Here is a 20,564-nt window from a genome sequence, read left to right on the forward strand (position 1 = left end):
CACTTATTCCTTCATTGTGAGGTTGCTACTAAGTTGTGGAGTGCGCTTTTACACCTTTTTGGTGTTGCGTGGGTTATGCCTTGAAGGCTGAGCAAGTTGTTGGGAAGTTGGAAGGGGCAAATAGGCAACCGTATGGCGTTGTAGTTATGGAGGATGGCTCCACTGTGTTTGATGTGGTGTCTATGGAAGGAACGGAATGCACACAGTTTTGACAGTTGTGAGAATTGCTTGCTCAATTTGAAGAAGTTAGTGTTACAAACCTTGTATACCTGGAGAGTGACGTTGAATACTTTGTATGTTTCTACTCTTTCTGATTTTTTAGATTTATGTTCTTCTTTCTCTATGGATTAGGGGTTATCCGGTATACATCCTGTGTATTTGGGTTGAGCCCCTCTGTGCTTTGAACGAATATACATTATTTATCAAAAAAAAAAAAAAAATTAAGCTAAGATCAAGACAGCAATACTTCGAGTTAGGTCACCAACTTCACTATGTGTCCTGCATAGGCTGCCTACAACAAACACCAGAAATATTACAGACAAAAAGACAGTCCTGTATAGGCTGCCAGTCATGCCAATCAAAAACTTCACATCATTCATGCTACTCAAACAACTGCAGATATTGCGCGCGCGCGCACCCACACACGCACAAAAAAAATAAAAAAAAATAAAAAAATTGGACTGCAAAGACATATAACACCATCTAAAAAGAAACTTATCCAACAATAAGCAAATCATTAGACCACCAATCTTGAAAGCCAAAGAAAGAATCTTATAAAGTTGAAGTTACAACTAAGGCTCAAATGATAATAAAGATAAGAAAAATTTGTTGCAGAAGAAGGATTATGAATCAAATTGCATACCAAAAGCGACAACGACACATCACAAGGTGCCAATAAGTCATAACTTTTTGCTTCAAAACCTTTGTTACCCAATAATTTGGAGTTCCCATCATTTTCCACAGAGAAGTCCATAGTTCCTTGGAATGTGCTACAATAAATTTCCAAACCCAAAATCTCTACAATTTTGTTGACTTGGCCCACCCTCGCCCATCCACTATATGACCTGGCATTTAGAGAACGATAAAATTAACTGCCAATTGACACTAATGTTAAGCACATTTCAAAATATAAATATTTTCTGCAGTACATAATCTTTTTGAAAGATTATTCATTTAAAAATAAATAAATAAATTCTCTTTGAAAGATTTAAAGTAAAAAAGGAAAGGAAAGAAATGATTGATGAGAAATCAGATAGCATCAAAATTATAACTCAAAAAAAGTGGCAGCTAGAGCTAAGCTAACCACTATATAAATCTGAAAAATAGGAAGAGTCTCATCAACACTTTTTCCAACTAGTACTGCCGATCCAACATTCTAAGCTTTATGTTGAAGGACATAGCTATAGTCAGGCACAAGCTTCATCAATCAATTTGTGTGTGTGTGTGTGTGTGAGAGAGAGAGAGAGAGAGAGAGAGAAATTGCAAACATAAACTTACAGGCCACGACTTCCTCCCCAAAGGGTAGAAAATTCAGTTACCACAATAGCAGCAAGCAGAATACTACTGCTTAATTTTCTCTAACAAGTAATAACTCATTCATTAAAGAAAAAGGAGAAAACTCAAGTACATAAGGGGTGTACAAGAGCAGAGCCTAAGAATTGCAATCTAAAGTTCTAGTGAAGCATTTAAAAACTAAATTCAGGAATTCCAGAAATAGGACTTATATCAACGGACTTCAGTAACAAAAGTAGGTAAACAGCATCTTAAGACTTTAGAAGCAGTAGATATTATATCAACCTAAGCACACCTGCAGATTTCCATTTTTTTCCAACGAGATCAAGTAAGCTAAACATAGAAAATCTTAAATTATACAACAAAGAACTTTCGAATCTGAAGGCTTCTAAAGAAGGTAAACAAGACCAATAGGCCAGCATACATTAACATTGAAAGATGAACTTTGAGAGAGTACAGTACCACACCTATTTGGCATCACATCTGTCTTTAGGTTTTTTTTTTCTTTTTTCTTTTTTCTTTTTTGATAAGTAAGAGAAATATCATTAAAAAGTGCAAAGCGCAATCAAGTACACAGGAAGTATACAAGAAAGGCATCTAAGAGGAAGAAGAAAACAATACAAGGAAATCATTTACTTTGAGATCATTAATTCTCCTTTCTTTGAAAATCAAAAGAGAAAGCCAGACTCGAGAACCATTTCTCATTTTCAGATTTCTATCTATGTTTGTCAATGGTTTATTGCAGAGCCTAATTATGGTCATTCTTCTGTCCTCTCTAAAGGAGTGATAAGAGTAGATGGCACAGCCCTTTGATCTTGGAAGATATCACAGCAATAGAAACTGTAGTCTAGCATGAAGAGAAGCTCCTCTGTGCTTGGTTGGGCTGAAAGCTTGTAGGCATGAATAACTGAGTCTCATTTCTCACATCATCTTTCATTTAACATGAGGATTCTACCATATACACCTTTCATGCACTTGAGATGACATCTTTTAATACACTCTAGTGTACCTAGGATGCATTGAAATCTTTTTTTTTTCCTTTCTTATTTGATAAATAATTTTTTTGCCACAAGGGGAGGGAGGGGGAACAGGAGATTTGAACTAGTGACCTCCACTTCATGAGATGTGGCCCCCGACCGATTGAACTACCCCTTGAGATCAGGATGCATTGACATCTATCTATAAATTTCCTTACCGAAAACATCCCCCAGTAGCTCCATAGAAAAATTATGTAAGATAAGCCCCTATGACTATTATGGTACAAAACAATGCACCAGTAGGACACAATTTTATCAATCTTAACCAAAATAATTGTTAGGTTTTGTAATTGGCTCCTTCAATGTCCAAAACTTATTTTTATTTTTTTGGGGATTTGGGTTGCATGTACTTGTCAGCCAGATACAACATATATTTAGCCATAATTCGTCTCTCTAGTTATGGCATGTTTTATATTATTGTTGTAGATATCTTGTAATTAGTAGGATGATGTTAGTTATCTTATTTGGTCTTCTACATTGCTGTGATCGCTGAGATTCAGCCTTGTAATTAGCCTTGTAATAAACAGAACATTTTCTATATAAGATGAGAAACCCTCACACACAGAGGTATTCAGTACAATTGACATGGTATCAGAGCAAGGTTCATCTAAATTAGGGTTGTTCAAGGTTTTCGGTAGTTTTTTTGCCGAGGGTAGCGGCAGTTTCCGTTGATTGGTGACTGTCGGCAGACTCTTTGGAGGTTGTGAAGAATCCTTGGTGGCTGTTGGCAGGTTCTATGCAGTTTTTTGGAGTGTTCGGTGCAATCTGTGGTGGCTGTCGGCAGGATCGTTTCCGGTTGTGAAGAATCCTTGGTAGTTGTCGGAAGGTTCTATGCAGATTTTGGAGGTTGTGAAGAATTCTTGGTGGTTGTTGGCAGGTTCAGAGCAGTCTTGGCGTGTTTTCGGCAGTGTTTCCGGTGATTTGTGGTGGTTGTCGACAGGAGCGTTTCCGGTGAATCAGGTTTTATAAATTTTTTATTCTATTTTTTGGTTTCATCGTGTCTTCTAGCGAGTCTTTTGGCGTTCGTTTTACTAGAAAAAATCATTCTGCTTGGGAATTCCAATTTCAATTATTTGTTACGGGAAAAGAGTTGTAGAGCCAGATTGACAGTAGTGATCCAGCTCCTACGGAGCCTAAGGAATTGGCTAAGTGGAAGGTCAAAGATGCACGTGTGATGTCCTGGATCTTAGGGTCTGTTGATCCTCTTCTTGTGCTCAATCTAAGGTCCTATAAAACTACAAAGACTATATCTCTTTTTAATAAAATTTTCTTACTTATCAGAAAAAAAAAAAACTACGAAGACTGTGGAAGTACTTGCTGAAGGTTTATCACCAAAATAATACCGCACATTGATTTCAGTTGGAATATGAGATTGCTAGTTACACTCAAGGCAATCTCTACATTCAGGAGTATTTTTCTGGTTTTCAGAATTTGTGGGGAGAATTTTCTGATGTGGTTTATGCGAAAGTACCTGCTGCATCTCTCTTTGCTATTCAGGCTATTCATCAACAGAGCAAGAGAGAGCAATTTCTAACGAAATTACGCCTTGAATTTGAGGCTACTCGCTCAAATTTAATGAACCGAGATTCTTCAACATCTTTGGATGTTTGTTTTGGAGAATTACTTCACGAGGAGCAGCGTCTTCTCTCACAGGCTACATTCCAGCAAGATTTCAACCCGAATCCAGTAGCCTACGAGAAAGGGAAGGGTAAGGATATACGCAAGGTCTAGTGTTTTAGCTGCAAGGAGTATGGTCATATTGCAGCGAACTATGCTAAGAAATCTTGCAACTACTGTCAGGTCACTTTATCAAAGAATGTCACACTCGGCCTCCAAATCGTCAAGCTACCACCTATCAGGCTACAGTGAACACCTCTTCTGCTCCAGAGATGTCCTCAACTTCTTCTTCTGCGGCCAGATCATCTGTTCTTACTCTTGAAATGGTCCAGCAGATGATTATGTCAGCCTTTTCTGCCTTAGGGCTTCAAGGTAATGGTACTACTACATAGAAGGCTTGGCTTATTAATTCTGCTGCATCCAATCATATGACAAGCTCATCTGATACTCTGTGCAATGTTCGTCAATATCATGGTTCATCCCAAATGGGAGTCATTTAGCTATTAATGAAATTGGAAATATCAGTCCTTCATTCAAAGATATTTATGTATCTCCTGGACTTTCTAATAGTTTTATTTCAGTTGGCCAGTTAGTTGAAAAAAAACTATGATGTCCATTTTACTCGTGATGGTTGTCTTGTGCAGGTTCAGGTGTTGGGGAAGATATTCACAAAGGGGCCTAAAGTTGGCAGACTATTTCCACTGCATTTTTCAATTCCTAGTTGTTTCTCTTTGGCTTGTATGACAGTTCATACTCCGAATGCAGTATGGCACAAACGTTTGGGTCATCCAAATTCTATAATTATGTCTCATATGTTAAATTCTGGTTTGTTAGGCAATAAAGAACACGTTTCTAAGAATTTGTCATTTGATTGTTCTGTATGCAAACTTGGTAAGAGTAAGACTCTTTCGTTTTCTTCTCATGTTAGTCGTGCTACAAAATGCTTTGATATTGTGCATAGTGATGTATGGGGCATTTCTCCTGTAATTTCTCATGCTCGATATAAATATTTTGACATTCATAGATGATTTCAGTCGGTTTACTTGGGTCTATTTTCTTCAGGCCAAATCTGAGGTCCTATCTGTTTTTCAGACATTTGTAGCATATATTGAGAACCAATTTTCTACAGGTATTAGGATAATTGAGGTCTGATTCCGATGGAGAATACATGTCTCACGAGTTTCATAATTTCTTACACCACAAAGGCATTGTCTCTCAGTGCTCTTGCCCTTATACTCCTCAGCAAAATGGGGTGGCAGAACGAAAGAATCGACATCTCTCGGATGTTGTTCGAACCTTATTGCTTGAATCATCTGTTCCTTCTAAATTCTGGGTTGAGACATTATCTACTGCAGTTTACTTCATTAATAGATTGCCCTTTCAAGTCTTGAATTTTGATTCTCCTTATTATCGTTTGCATCATCAACATCCTAGCTATCTTAATCTACATACTTTTGGATGTGTTTGTTTTGTTCATTTACCTCCTCATGAACGTGACAAAATCTCTGCTCAATCTGTGAAATGTGCCTTTATGGGTTATAGCAAATTTCATATATATCATAATGTTGTTTTCTTTAAGAATCTATGTTTCTTTTCTACACATGTTGAGTCATTGCCTGAGATTAGTATTCTACCTTGTTTTGATGAATTGACTCCTCTCCCTAAACGGTTCAAACCTGGAATTGTGTATACTCGACGTCTATGAACTTTGACCCTTCCTAAGACTAACCTTACATCTGAAACTGTTCCGACAACTTCTCTTGAGATTGACATGACATCCGAGACAGGTCCGATCAGTTCTCCCATGCCTCCTAAGCCTGGTCCTTGACGATCTGCCCAAGTAACAGGTTCTCCTGATCGGTATGGTGATTACCACACTTCTTTTAGTATTACTTTGTCTTCTATTTCCATTCCTACATGCTTTTCAAAGGCTGTTAAACGTGAATGTTGACGAAAAGCAATGGATGAGAAACTTCAGACTCTCCAGGACAATCATACATGGGATGTAGTTCCTTACCCCTTTACTGTTAAAGCTCTTGGTTGTAAATGGGTTTTCTCGATTAAGCTCCGCTCTGATGGGACTCTAGACCGGTATAAGGCACAACAAGTTGCCCTTGGGAAGAAGCAAGAATATGGGGTAGACTATGAGGAGACATTTGCTCCGGTGGCGAAGATGACTACAATGCGTACGGTTGTTTCTATTGCCGCCTCCCAAGGCTGGCCATTTCACCAGATGAACGTCAAAAATGCTTTTCTTCATGGTGATCTCGAAGAGGATATTTACATGACTCCTCAGGGTTTGTTTTCTTCTTCATCTTCTGCTGTGTGTAAGTTAAAGCGGTCTCTCTATGGCTTAAAATAGGCTCCTCGGGCATGTTCAAAGCCAATATGACTCCTCTTTGTTTCTGTGCAAGACTCCGACTGGTCTCGTTCTTTTACTTATGTATGTGGATAATATTGTCATTACTGGCACTGACTCCACCTTGATTGCCCACCTCAAGCAGAATTTTCAGGCTTCTTTTCATATGAAAGACCTTGGTCCTTTTACGTATTTTTTGGGTTTGGAAGTGCACACTGATTCTTCAGGTATATTCTTGAACCAACACAAATATACCCAGGATTTGATTAGCCTGGCCGGTCTTCACGATTCGCCTTCGATGGAGACTCCTATGGAGGTCAATGTGAAATATCAAAGTGAGGAGGGTGATCTTCTTTCTGATCCTACTGTGTTCCGACAGTTGGTAAGGAGCTTGAATTATTTGACTATTACTCGGCCTGATATTTCCTTCGATGTCCAACAGGTTAGCCAATTTATGCAACTCCATGCCACCTTCATTTACCTGTTGTTCGCCATATCATTCGATATCTTCGAAGGTCACCTGCCCATAGGTTGCTCTTCCCAACCGGCTCTCCTTTTCGCCTTGTTGCTTATAGTGATGCGGATTGGGCCAGATGTCCTGATACTTGGCGGTCTGTCACGGGTTGGTGCATGTTTCTTAGTGATTCTTTGATCTTTTGGAAGAGTAAGAAACAAGCTCGCGTCTCTAAATCCTCTACTAAATCCAAAATACCGGGCAATGTCTGCTGCTTGTTCTGAGATTGTCTGGCTTCGTGGGCTGGCAGAGTTTGGTTTTTCTCAATCTACCTCTACTCCTCTTCATGCTGACAATACTAGTGCCATTCAAATAGCTCCTAATCCTATTTACCATGAGTGTACGAAGCATATTAAGGTCGACTATCATTCTATTCGGGAAGCCTTGGACACTGTGTTATATCTCATCCTCATGTTTCTACTGAACTCCAGATAGCTGACATATTCACGAAGGCCATGACACGACAGCGTCATCAATTCCTTGTGGGCAAATTGATGCTTCTTGATCGACCAGCATCAATTTGAGGGGGGACGTCAGTCAGATACAGCATATATTTAGAATTAGTCTCTCTAGTTATGGCATGTTTTATATTATTGCTATAGATATCTTGTATTTAGTAGGATGATTTTAGTTACCTTATTTGGACTTCTAGATTGCTGTAATTGCTGAGATTCAGCCTTGTAATTAGCCTTGTAATTAACGGAACATTTTCTATATAAGATGAGAAACCCTCACACAAAGAGATATTCAGTACAATTGACAGTACTTAGGTCTACAGTTGGAGCAACTTGAAGAAATTGCTGAAATAAAGCAAATACAAAGCTAGGTGCCCAGATAGGACAAGAGGTGTCCAGATGGATGAGCAGACAAGGAGCCTACTATAAGGTTGATGTCCGAACGGTGGAGAGACAATAGCATCCCGCGTCTATTATGGAATTTTGAAAACACAGCCATAATATCTTGTTTCAATACACCCCCACACTTTTGAAAGAAAGTCATAGTGAACCCATCCGGACCCGGCTCCTTATCACCATTCAGATCCCGCACCACCTCCTACTCATCAAATTCTCGTTCTAACCAAATACTTTTCTCCGCATCAATGGACAAGAAAGAGAGCCCATCCACCCTAAGCTGCCACGTACTCTGTTCGGTATACAATTTGTCGTAGTATTGTACAATATGATCTTTGATTTCCACAGGATCACTAGACATAGCCCTATTTATCCTCAATGCTCCCACATGATTGTATCTAAGATGCGAGTTGGCCACCCTATGAAAAAATTTAGTGTTATTGTCCCCTTCCTTCAACCACAAAACCCGAGATTTCTGTCTCCAATTTACCTCCTCAAAGAGAAACGTTTTTTCCAGCTCCTTATTTATGTCTGTCTTCCACACCGTTCCTCATCCACTAACCATTGACCTTCATCAATACACTCCAATTGTCGAATATCTTCCAATAACTTTTTCTTCTTGTCTCTTTTCCCCATTCGTGTTGGTGTTACCAATCGCATAGAAAAGTTATAACAGGATTTCTTATGGGGTGGACTGCGTGATGAGCTTAAATTTTGCCTGGTAAGCTAGTCCAAGGTTTGCTCTCTGATTGTTGAGGGAGGGTTGGGGGTCCAAAACTTGATTCTATTTAACAGTGCTTTTTTGGGGAAATGGCTTTGGCGCTATGTGCATAAGAGAGAGGCCTTGTCAAGAGTTGTAATAAATACCAAATATGGTAGCTCGTGGGGCGGGTGGTGTTTTCATGAGGTTCATGGATCATATGGGTGTGAGTTTATGGAAAAATATCAAGAGGGTTTGGCGGGAGTTTTCTAGTCATACCAGATTTGAGATAGGACATGGCTCCAAAATTAGATTCTAGCATCACAATTGGTATGGGGACTAGGTCCTTAAGGATATTTACCCAGATTTGTATATAGTATTGTTTGTGTGAAGGATGCTTCCGTGGTAGATTAATTGGATTTATCCAGTGATTCCCATTGGTGGAGTGAAAGCTTTATCAGAGATGCTTACGATTGGAAGGTGGATGTCTTTGCTTCGTTTTTTAATTTGTTGCACTCCTTTAGGTAGGGAGATGAAGAAGGCAAGCTTTGTTGGGATTCTTCCAAGAAGGGGTAGTTTGGAGTTAGATCGTTCTATAACATCCTTATACCTCATGATAGCACCACTCTCTTGGAATAGTATTTGGCGAAATGAAGTCTCCTTGAGGGGTAGATAGTTTGTGGATCATCTCCGTTTCCATAGTGAAATCGCCAATGCCTTGTGCAATGCTTTTTTTAGTCGTTTTTGGTTAGCTAGGTCATGCCTAAGAGAATAGTAGACCTTTTTGCCCGTTGAAGAGGGTTGGGAAGTAGTCCTAAGAGCACAGCTATGTGAAAGATGGTTGTCTGGCCTTGAAAAGAAATGATAAAAGTTTTAGAGACAGTAAGAGGAGGGTGACAGAACTTAAATCTTTCTTTATCAAAACTCTTTACCATTGGACAGCTGCTTTAGATCGTAATTTGCTTGGTTTTCATGATTTTCACTTGTTCTCTCTTTCTAGCAAGGTGTTTCTATTGTGTACTTAAATTGCGCCTTTTGCGGTTTTAATGATATTTCGTTTACTTTTCTATATATCACGTAGGATGTTTGATAAATGATCAGAAAATAAGAAATGTTATAGAACAAGTAGAGTATACCATTTAGGGTTGGCAATTTTGACACGATCCACGAACACAACACGAAAATTCAGGGTTTGGGTTTGGCATTATCGGGTTCGGGTCATTATCGGGTTGACCTGCCAGACACGATTACACGATTAGCTCCTCTTTTTTTTTTTTGAAGTCAGGTCCAAAAGGACCGAAACCCTAGCCGGATCACGCTTTTACCGTCTCACGCATCACCCATTTCTTGTTTTCTTTTCGCTTCACGCCTTCAGGCCCTTCACCCAGTTCACCGTCTTCACAAAGTTCACAGTTCACACCGCAACCCTCCTAAACGGCCGAGACGCCTCTCGGAGACTCAAATCCTCCACGAGGTCCAGGGGCACAAGCTCTCAGAGCCGCAAAAGCCGAGTTCTCAAAGCCAAGCTCCACCACGCAACCCTCCAAAACGGCGTCGTCCCCATCGGCTCTTTCCCTTCGATCTCCACCGGCGTCGTCCCCAACGGATCTTTCAGGGTCCAAGCCCAGTCGAACCTCCTAAAGGCTGAAGTCCTCGGTTCTAGTCGTTGGATCCGGAGGCCTGGGCTCGCCAGCCCTGCTCGGCTGCTCTACCTCGTCGACGTCGTGTCCTGTGGGCTGTGGGGTGGGCACTGGGCTCGTCGACGTCGTGTCCTGTGGGTTGTGGGGTGGGCAGTGGGCACTCGTTACCGGGTTCAACAGGTTCGTGTCGTGTAACCCGGTTCACAACCGGGTCGTGTTCGGGTTATAGTGTTTGACCCGGTTGTATGACATAACTTGCGACAAGAATTCGTTTGTGGCAGCTCATTTGATTATGGAGAGCGGATCTTTTCAGTGGGATGTCAGATTTATTCGAGCGGCACATGATTGGGAGGTGGATGTTTTGGCTTCTTTCTTTACCTTATTGTACTCCATCAGTCTAGATCGTGATGGGAAAGATAAGCTTTGGTGGTCTCCTTCTCACAAAGGGAAGTTTGATGTTAGATCTTTCTATAAGTCTCTTGCCTATAAGGAGACAAGTCATTTCCCCTGGAAAAGTAGTTGGTGTACCAAGGTTCCTTTGAAAGTGGCCTTTTTTGCTTGGGCGGCAGTGTTAGAGAAGATCCTTACTTTAGACAATCTCAGAAAGAGGCGGGTCATTGTGATTGATAGATGTTGTGCAAAAAGAATGGGGAGTCTGTAGATCATCTTCTTCTTTATTATGATGTCGCTTGCGTTCTTTGGAATGTCATCTTTAACCGCTTCAATCTATCTTGGGTTATGCCTCGTCGAGTGGTTGATCTATTCGCTTGCTGGTGGACTGGTGGTTGCTCTCGGAATGCGGTTGTGTGGAAGATGGTTCTTTGTTGCCTTTTATGGTGCTTGTGGGGGGAACGCAACAATAGACAGTTTGAGGACAAAAAAAGAACCACTGAGGAGCTCGTTTCTTTTTTCTTTTATTCTTTGTACTCTTGGACGGCTGCGTTCCTTGCCCCTTTAGTGATTAGTTTTAATGATTTTCTTGTACTGTTTTCTTCTTCTTAGTAGTTGTCGTTCTTGTATACTACCTGTGTACTTGATCGCTTTTTGCGCTTCTAATGAAAGTTCTCTTATCAAAAAAAAAAATATCATCTAGTTGGGACTGAAGCTCACTTACATCTAGTTTGAACTAACACTCACATATGTATCTAGATATGTGTGTTTGTGTGTGAGAGAGAGGGAGAGAGACATAACAAATATGTTTAATACAGATAATGAAATCAACCACTACCATTTCAATTGAAGATAGCCAATAAACCTAGATACTGAACAACTAGGATTTCAACCAATGTACTAATAGATAGACATCATCTTGACAAAATAGTACAACAACCAAAAAAATAGAAGGAATTACCTAATAGGATTTTGCTTCACTACTGTCAAGCTGGAAAACTTTAGACCCAATGTAATGTGTTCCTGGGAAACATTTAGCAAAAAGAAAAAAATTTACACAATTAATCAAGAAAAGTTTCTTTTTGATGAATTACAATTAATCAAGAAAAGTTAGTATAAATAGTATTAATGAAGGGTATTTCTTTTTTTTATATAAGTAATGTCAATTCATTAATAAAGCGCAGAGAGGCACAACCCTAATTAATGAAGGGTATTTCTTCCCAAGTAATTATTTATATAGGTTCACTTCCTTAATTTATGGCAAATAAACAAACTTTGGTTCTCTCTTTTCTCTCTCGACTTTTCTAGGCTCTTTCACCCCAGCAGTGGTGCGTGCAAACGCGTCCCGCTAGGGTTCCACTCTCTCAAGTTCTCTAGGGGATGGCTTTGGAGAGGTATTTCTCCGTGAAGGCCAAAACCTTCCTCTTCTCAATAGAGGAAGGCAAGTATGTGATGAGAATGGAGGAGAGAAGGAAAGGCTTTTTAGGGGTTGTGCGATTGGGTTTGCAGTGTACTGCTTGGGTTTTAGCAACGATGAAGCAAGTGTTGCAGTCTCAAGGGGTCGAGGATTTTGTCAAATCCTTCCGGAAAGATTCGAAGGCTTAGATTGTTAGGATAGGCTGCAATAAGGATGGCTGATTTTTGGAGCTGGCGGTTTATGCAATGGGTGGCTGGAGAGGGTTCATCTTGCTCCTGGAGGGACGAGGAGGGTGGGGATGGAACAGAGTCGCTGATGAGTTGTGCAAGGTGTTGGTCTTCCTGGAAACCACATCTGGGTCTTCTCCCGTTGGTGTTCTGTCTCCGGTGGAGAAGAAGGATGGGAAGGAGGGCTTGGGTGGGGCTTGTCCCACTTTGGGCGATGCTTTTCCATCGTTCATAGAGGTGGTGAGGTCAGAGAGTCCAGTTAAGTTGCAGATTCTACCGGTTGAGAGGCGTGAGCTTGATTTTCTCCCAGTTGTTGAGACTTGCAGCTTCAGAGGAGGTGAGGCTGGCTTTGGACTGCTTGGTGTTGGAGAAGGAACTGCTAGGTAAGGACTTGATGCTAAAGTTGCCAAGCAAGGAACATCGAGCATGTCTTCCCTCTGCCCAAGACATTCTAGGATCAGTGAGGATCTCTTTGCCTCATTTGAAATCAGCAAGGATCTCTCCGCCTCGTTTGAAATTGCGGACGTGGAGGAACTTTCTAGTGAGATTGGTGGGTCGGGTCATTGGGGCGTTGATGGGCCGCTCGTTTGGTTTCGAGCTGGGTCTTAAACTCAATCACCATTCTAAAGGCTTCCGTATGGGCCAGGTTTCGGCAAAGCCCAAATCTAAGAAGGCGATTGAGGTTACAGGTCTAGGGCTTCCTTTGGTTCCTGAAGCGGGTTCTGTGTTTTCCATGGGTTTTCGGTCTTCATCTGGTCTTCAACGGCCGGAAAGGACATCGACGATCAACTTAGGTGGCAAGTTGTCTGCTATGTCCTGTTCTGAGCTTTCCGTTCCTCTTGAAGGCGCCAGTTACTGCTTGATGGCCGAGTTCTTTTGCGTCTCCATTGATGCCGGCGATCTCTTCCTCTTCCCCTTGTACAGCATTTTCTGGGTCCCCTGCAAGTGCTTATTTTTCCGAAGTGAGTGCTCCCCTTGGGTGCTCAGTCTTGGATCGTAAGGGATTTTTTGAGGGGTTTCTTCCGACTCCCAAGTCTGTAGTTGTGTCAGATTTTGGGATTTCTTCTTTGGGGGCGAATGCATTGGGAGAAAGTCTCTACTTTTCTCTTCCGGTTATGTCAGAGAGTGGAGCTCCCATCTACCCGTCTAAATCCAAATCGGTTATGAGGTATCATCAAAGATCAAAGGCTAAAACTGCTCAGATGGATACTTCTCTGATTGACGAGGCTGTGTTAGCTCTCTGTGCCCCGGTGACGCAGTTTTTGGGTGCTTCTTCTCAGGCCTTGGGCGGGACCGTGGTCCAGTCTTCACCGAAGCCAGGTGGGGGTGTGGGCAAGTCTCCTTCCCCTAGCTTTCTTCGGCGAGGCTTCATTCTCCCAAGTGTTCCCTCCCCTTTGAGTGGTTGTGCTTCTCCAATCGCTGAAAAGGAGGTGAATTTTAGGACGGATGGCTTGATCCAATCTCAGAAGTGGCCGGTAGGTTTTAGCCTGTCTGGGAGATTGTTGTGTGGGATCAGGGAGATGAGGTTTGGGTTGAGGAGGAATAAGACAACCCTTACCCTTTGGGTGTTTGCCCTCCCGACATGCCCTTGGATTGGGCGTCGAATGGTGTTGAGGATAAAGATCTGTCCTTCACGATTATGGATGCCATTGAAGAGGATTTCCATCGGGTTAAAAAGGGTATGTGTCTTAAGACTAAAGGGAGAAGAGAGTTGTTGAATCTTGAAAGCTCCATTAACTACGGCAATGCAAGAGCGCTCTCTAAGAGAAGGAAAGGAAAGGCTCAGGTGCTGTAGTTTGAGTGCTCCTTGTGGGTTCCGGGTTGAAGGGCTAAGTCCTTGTGGGGTTTTTTTTGGGTTTTGTTATTGTTGCTTCGAGTACTTCTTGTGAGTTTTGAGTTTTAGGGCTTAGGTTTTGTTGGTTGGTCCAGGTTTCGTTTTATGGGGTGTTTTGATTGTTGGTTTGCCGTAGTTAATGTTCTTGCATTAACTACGGCAATGCAAGAGCGCTCTCTAAGAGAAGGAAAGGAAAGGCTCAGGTGCTGTAGTTTGAGTGCTCCTTGTGGGTTCCGGGTTGAAGGGCTAGGTCCTTGTGGGGTTTTTTTGGGTTTTGTTATTGTTGCTTCGAGTACTTCTTGTGGGTTTTGAGTTTTAGGGCTTAGGTTTTGTTGGTTTGTCCGGGTTTCTTTTTATGAGGTGTTTTGATTGTTCCTGTATATACTCCTTGTGTATTTAAGGGCGCCTTATACTTTTTAACAAAACATATCTTACTTATCCAAAAAAGTAAGTTCACTTCCTTCACACATACAAATACGATCATTGAGGTGCATCGTTGTCCAGTCTTTCTTCTTTTCTTTTTTTTGTTCAGTTTGCATCATTAGGTTTACCTTCTAAGATCAATTGTTCCAAGTTTCATAACAAGAGATATGAAGTAAATTTTTTTTAATAGAAAGTTACTGAAAAAAAAACAGCTCTAAAGTATTGTCCGGACTTTTTTCTTTTTTTGGTTCAATTTGCATCATTAGGTTTACCTTCAAAAATTAGTTGTTCCAAGTTTCATAACAAGAGGTACGAAGTAAATTTTTTTAATAGAAAGTTACTGATAAAAAACAGCTCTAAAGTATGTTTGTACTAATTCATAATCTATACATATACCAGGTAAGTAACAAGTACTATATTGTGTCCACCAACAGTTCCAACGACAACAATAGGTTGGGATTCCCTTGATGCCAGAGTGATGTATTGATACGATTTACGTATCTAAAGATTAAAATAATTTAAGAAGAGGAAATCAATGACCTTGGTCAAGCTAACAATAAAGCAAAAGTGCCACATCTTAATCCCAGAGAGAATGGGAGAGGAAAAGAAGCAAGCACAAGCTAAAGTTCATTTCATAATTATAAAATACTTTTTCTTATACGGGGGGTGGGAAGTCTTCTCTAGATTTGTTAGATATGAGGATTTTCTGGGTCTCTTCTGGTGGGCTCGCGATGCGCTGCTTGGTTTCCATTGTGGAAGAGGTGTTGCGTGATACTGTTTTCGAGGATTTCGTTAAATCCTATAGGGAGGGTTCGAAGGTTACAATCGTTCCGAGAGGTGGGAACAAATTCGACCGGTTTTTAGATGTAGCGGTCTATGCCGTGGGCGGTCGGAGAGGGATGACCCTATTTTCTTTAGGCCAGGATGGGAAGGGCTTGAGCCGTGTTTCTGGGGAGCTGAGTAAAGCTCTGGCTTTTATTGAAGCCACGGTGGAGGCTCCATTTTCTGGTGGCGCACCGATGGGGGAATTTCTGGTAAAGGCAGCGGGCCTTTTGTCATTTGCAGAGGTGGTGCGCTCACCATCAACCGTCCCTGCCTTAGGTGGTCGGCCTCTAGTCCAGTCGGAGGAGGTGGATTGGTGCAAGGTGAAAAATATTCTTCCGCTGGTTCTGGAGCAGGATACAGTTCAGCAAGCAGTGGATTGTTTCACCTTGGAGAGGACTCCTTCTAGTCCTTTGGGTAAAGACCATCATGCTGATGGCTAAAGGGATCGAAGTTGCAAAGGGTGCAAGAAGGCGTGCTCAAAGTGTAAGGTTTCAGAGGGTGACGTCGAGTATGATTGTGACACTTCGAGGCAAGAGTTTTGGTGACTGGCTGGACTGGGTGTGCAGGCGTTCAACGAACTTGGGCAAGACCTCTTCTTTTGGGCTGAAACGGAAACTGGGTTGTATGGGTTTAGGCTCGGTGTTTAAGCGTGTTTTTTCTGTGCTTAGAGGGGTCCGTCTACAGGCCGAATCCAGGAGGATGGGCTTTATGCCCTACATCACGAAGGCCTAGGAGCGTTCCAAGGCCTCTTCCAAGCCTTCTGACCCAACTTCCAGGTCAGTTGGAGATCCGGGTCTGGTGCTTTCCACACATGTTGGAGAAAGAGTGCCGACGGCTTCGACCTCTATGACTTTTGCCGGCGATGGGTCTGCTTCGGGTTCGACGGTGTCCTCTGCCCCAATTCTAGATCTCACTGTGGGTTCGACAGTGTCCTCTGCGGTGGGCCTGGATCTCATTGTTATGCGTTCAGATCTTGGCATTGGTGGGCCTGTGGCGGCTGCCTCTACCTCGGTGAGGCCTGCCGGTGGGGATCCTCCTTTGTCGTCTTCATCTAAGGCCAGCTCCGAGTTGCCGGAGTTGAGTGCTGTCTGGAAGTCTGCCAGAGCTAGTCAACATGACCAGTTTGCCTTGACGGAGCTGGCTCCGTCTCCGACTCTAGTTCGGTTTGGTCCAACATTCCGGGATGTTCCTGGTGATTGCTCTTCAGGTGCGGATGAGTTAGGTGAAAGGCTGCGTTATTCTCTCCCTGTGATGTCAGAGTCTGAAGCGCCTATTTATTCGTCGGAATCCAAGTCGGTGCTTAAATACTCCCTGAAGCATAAGGTTGGCAAATTAGATGAGCATCTACTTGCTAAGGCTTTCAATGCTTCCATGGCTCCTTCTATGCCGTTATATAGGGTTGCTGCCAAGCCCTTGTCAGCACCAACGAGGGATGGGGTAGTGTCTACGCCTGCGCCTTCTCCCAAGCGGCGCGATCCTTCCTCCATCAGAAATGGGTGGGTCTCCTCTCTCTCTTCGGTCCAGCCTGTGCTTGGGTGCCCTCCTTTGTTGCCTTTCTCATAGGTGGGTGAATCTTCGAGAGAAGGTGGTTTTGAAGAGATTGGTAGTCCTCCCGGTGCAGCGATTGATCTTAGCTTCTGTTTTCAAACTTTGGGGGTCTACGACAAAGGGAATGTGAAGGGCTTTTTAGACTTTATGGCTCAAATTGATGCAGAGCAGCATTAAGAGGCTCCAATCTACACTTCTAAGTTTAAAGGGAGTCGTGAAGTGAAGAACTTAGAGTGCACAATTAATTATGATGCCAGGGGTTTTGGTTATAGCCGGGGCAAGGCAAGAGGGCCTCTAATATGATGTATTAGTCTCTAGGTTATATGGGCTGGTTTTGTTGGGATGTTTGGGTTTCCTCCTGTTTTTGGGTTTTGCGGATGTTTTTCCTCTCTTCCCTTTTTTTTCCTGCTTTGGTGTTGTTTTTGTATACTTTTTGTATGCTTAGAGACGCCTTTACGCTTTAAATAAACTTCTTTGCTTACATATCAAAAAAAAAAAAATTCACACCCATAAAAAAGAAAGAAACAAAGAGTACTCTAGGTTGCTGCCAATTATTCACAATGAATTTAGGAGTTCCCAAATTGTCTACCGGAATAAATACTTATCAAAATAAAACTATAGCTGCATATGTATAAAAAAATACAATTATTAGCAAATTGATAGAAAGATAGATGATGCATGGGATGAGGAGTTCTTTAAGGATTAAGGTATATCAAGAAGCTCAATCCAGTTGGCCTCAACAAATCCAAATTATTGGCACCAGGTTTGACAAGAACCAAAATCTTATTTTGTTAGTTCCCCAACAACATTTTTCATGTGTAGATGTAAAAGGAGAGACTTGACAGAATGTCACAAGACAATTATCTCAAATTAAATCCATTGGCTAATATGAAGATTAGAAGAGGTGGAAATTTTACTTGGCAATATGAAAGCCATGTGAGCTATTTATTTCTAAATATATGTTTAGGAAAGAGTGCATGGAAGAAGTAAATATTGGGTTGTAAATATGTAGAGTGTGAGAGTTGACCACCACTTGGCAACAATTGACCCAATGACCATTTTTCTTTTTCTTTTTTGATAAGTAAGCGTATTTTATAAGAAGCGTAAGGCTCCCCAAAGTACACTAGAAGTATACACAAGGACACCAAACAATAGAAAGAAAAAAACATAGAAACAAGAACTAAAAGAACCCAAAACCCACAAAACAGCCAAGCAAACACAGTACCCAAAAAGCCCAAAGAAACAAAATCCAAAGAACCAGCTCTCCATTTCCAACCGTAAACGGCAACCCTACAAGGAACACATCCCTTTCTACAGAACGCTAAATGAAAACCCACCACGCGAGAACCTCCACGAAATCGAACGGAACGACATCCGAGCTACAGCGCCAAGAGAGAATAAAACCCTAGCGGGACGTGCCTACACGTGCCACCGCTAGGGTGAAATGGTCGGGAAAGAGAAGAGGAGAGAGGCGAGAGGATTTTCAAGGAGAGAGAAAACAGTTAATCTTAATGAACATTTTTCTTATATTCCTTTTTTTTTTATAAGTATATTTTAACCTTAGGGAGGGGGAAAGAGAGATCGAAGTAGTCACCTCCGCTTCAAAAGACGTGGTCCTCAACCAATTAAGCTACCGCTTGGGGTCCAAACAATATTAAATGGGAATAACAATGGCTCTGAGAAAATCTATTCTAATTATCACTTTTGACAAAAACAATTCTTTTATCCCATAAATTAGAGCGAAGTGGATGGCAAACACTCAGTATTCCGTAGGCCAAAAACACCTAGGCCCCGTTTGGTTCGCGGAATAAGTCCTTAGAATAGAATGATTATTCTATTGGAATAACTATTCCTTTATTTGGTAGGGACTTATTCCTTGAAATAGCTATTCCATGGGAATAACTATTCCTTTACGAAGAAGAATAGTTATTCCTGAGGAAATAAACAACCTTTTTTTTTTATGAAAAAGAGAAAAAACAAAGAATTTAGATCGGATCTGTGGCCGGTCGGCCACCCACAGATCTAAGGTCCAACATTTATTTTTATTTTTTTAAGATTTGAGTTTTTTTGAAAAATAAGAAATTATGTAGGTTTTTTAGTAATTTTGGGTCAATTCCAATTGTGGTATATGTGTTGTCACCAAACAAAGGAATTGGAATAATTATTCCATTCCACTCTTCCTCATTCCCAGTAATAACTATTACTTTTCCTAATGTAATACCCATTCCACGAACCAAACGAAGCCCAATAACTCAATGTTTGCAAATGTACTGCACACCAGTAAACTTTGGTTTCAAATGTACTTTAATTAGCTAATAGAAAAATCTTTGAAATGTGGTGGAAACTTAAGGGAAAAATTGGGAATTGCATGAAAAAAGTTAATTGAGTATTGACTATAAATTATCAAGTCAATATGTAGAATCCATATCCAAACATATTAAGGAGACAACAAACATTAATTTTGGGGACTAGTCTAACATAGGCACCACCTCTCTCTCCTCTCTTCCTTTTTTTTTTTTTTTTTTTTTTTTTAATAAGTAATAAATTTATTAAAAAAAACGTAAAGGCGCTCCTAAATACACAGGTAGTATACAAGGGACCAACCAAACCAGGCCGAAAAGAAAGACTCAACAAACCCGCGAGACACTAAAAACCCAATAGACCTAAGACCCATGAAGCACTCAACACTACATCATGTGAGCCTTGCCTTGCCGACGCCGGGAGGTTGCATAATCATCGCCATAATTGATGGAGCTTTTCAAATTCAACATCTCCCTCCTACCTTTAGTCTTTTGACGTGCAACCATTGATTCCCGATGAAACTCCTCTTCGCTAACGCTAGCTTCCAAGATAGCCAAAAGCGAAACTTCATCCTCTTCATCGGGAGGATAAACACCCAAAGGGAAAGGGGATACTCCTTCCTCCCCATCCCAGACCTCATCGCTCTGATCCCACAAAACTACCTCCACAGACGGACCAAAACCTACCAGCCACTTCTGAGACTCGACCAGACTGTCCACCCTAAGGTTCTCGCCCTTTTCAGCTGAAGGAGAGACGCAACAACCCAAATGAGAGGGAGTCACTACCACCTCATCTTCCTTAACAACTAGGGTCGACAGCGACACGACCGGCACTTTAGGCAAAACTTGCCCTGCCAGACTCGAGTTGAGAAAACCCCTTCATAGGAAACCCCTCGCCGGAGGAATTTGCTTAATGACATCCTCCACAGAAGTTGCCTCGTCAACAAGGGGTGGCACCCGAGAGCTTTGCACTAACTTAGACTCCAAAGGGAGCTCTGACTCAGGAGTGGCACCCGAGAGAGGAAAAGGTATCCCATCAGCAAAATCTGATCTCATCGCCGCCACGTAATCGGAAGAAAACACTCATCTATTTTCACAGTTTGACATTCCCTAGCCTTCCTATAATACTTCTGGAACGACTTTGAGGTCGATGCCATTGGACGAGAAAGATGAATCCTCTCTCCCAGCTCAACAGCCCCTGAGGCAGAACCACCGGGGAAGAGGTGAACCGGAGCTGGAGCAGACCCCACAAGCTTGAGAGAAGCTTCCAAAGACACTGTAGCTGATTCTAGCTGAAGCAGAGATGCCAAAGGAGAAGGACCGAAGCTCACAGGGACAAGCCCATCCCGAGCAATGGAAACCAAAACCAC

The 20,564-nt window shown here is 41.8% G+C and overlaps 1 protein-coding gene across 3 annotated transcripts in view; it reads right to left on the minus strand.

Moving 5' to 3' along the window:
• The window catches only part of LOC133867717 (uncharacterized), a 116,047-nt gene that overhangs the window by 87,054 nt on the left and 8,429 nt on the right, over nt 1–20,564 (minus strand). For all 3 annotated transcript variants that reach the window (XM_062304484.1, XM_062304485.1, XM_062304483.1), the window contains 2 exons: nt 11,582–11,643; nt 863–1,064 (listed from right to left, as the gene is read on the minus strand). In XM_062304484.1, the coding sequence (XP_062160468.1) occupies nt 863–1,064; nt 11,582–11,643 (264 nt within the window). The remainder of the gene's footprint in view (nt 1–862; nt 1,065–11,581; nt 11,644–20,564) is intronic.

This window comes from Alnus glutinosa, chromosome 5, assembly GCF_958979055.1.
Source record: "Alnus glutinosa chromosome 5, dhAlnGlut1.1, whole genome shotgun sequence".
NCBI lineage: Eukaryota > Viridiplantae > Streptophyta > Magnoliopsida > Fagales > Betulaceae > Alnus > Alnus glutinosa.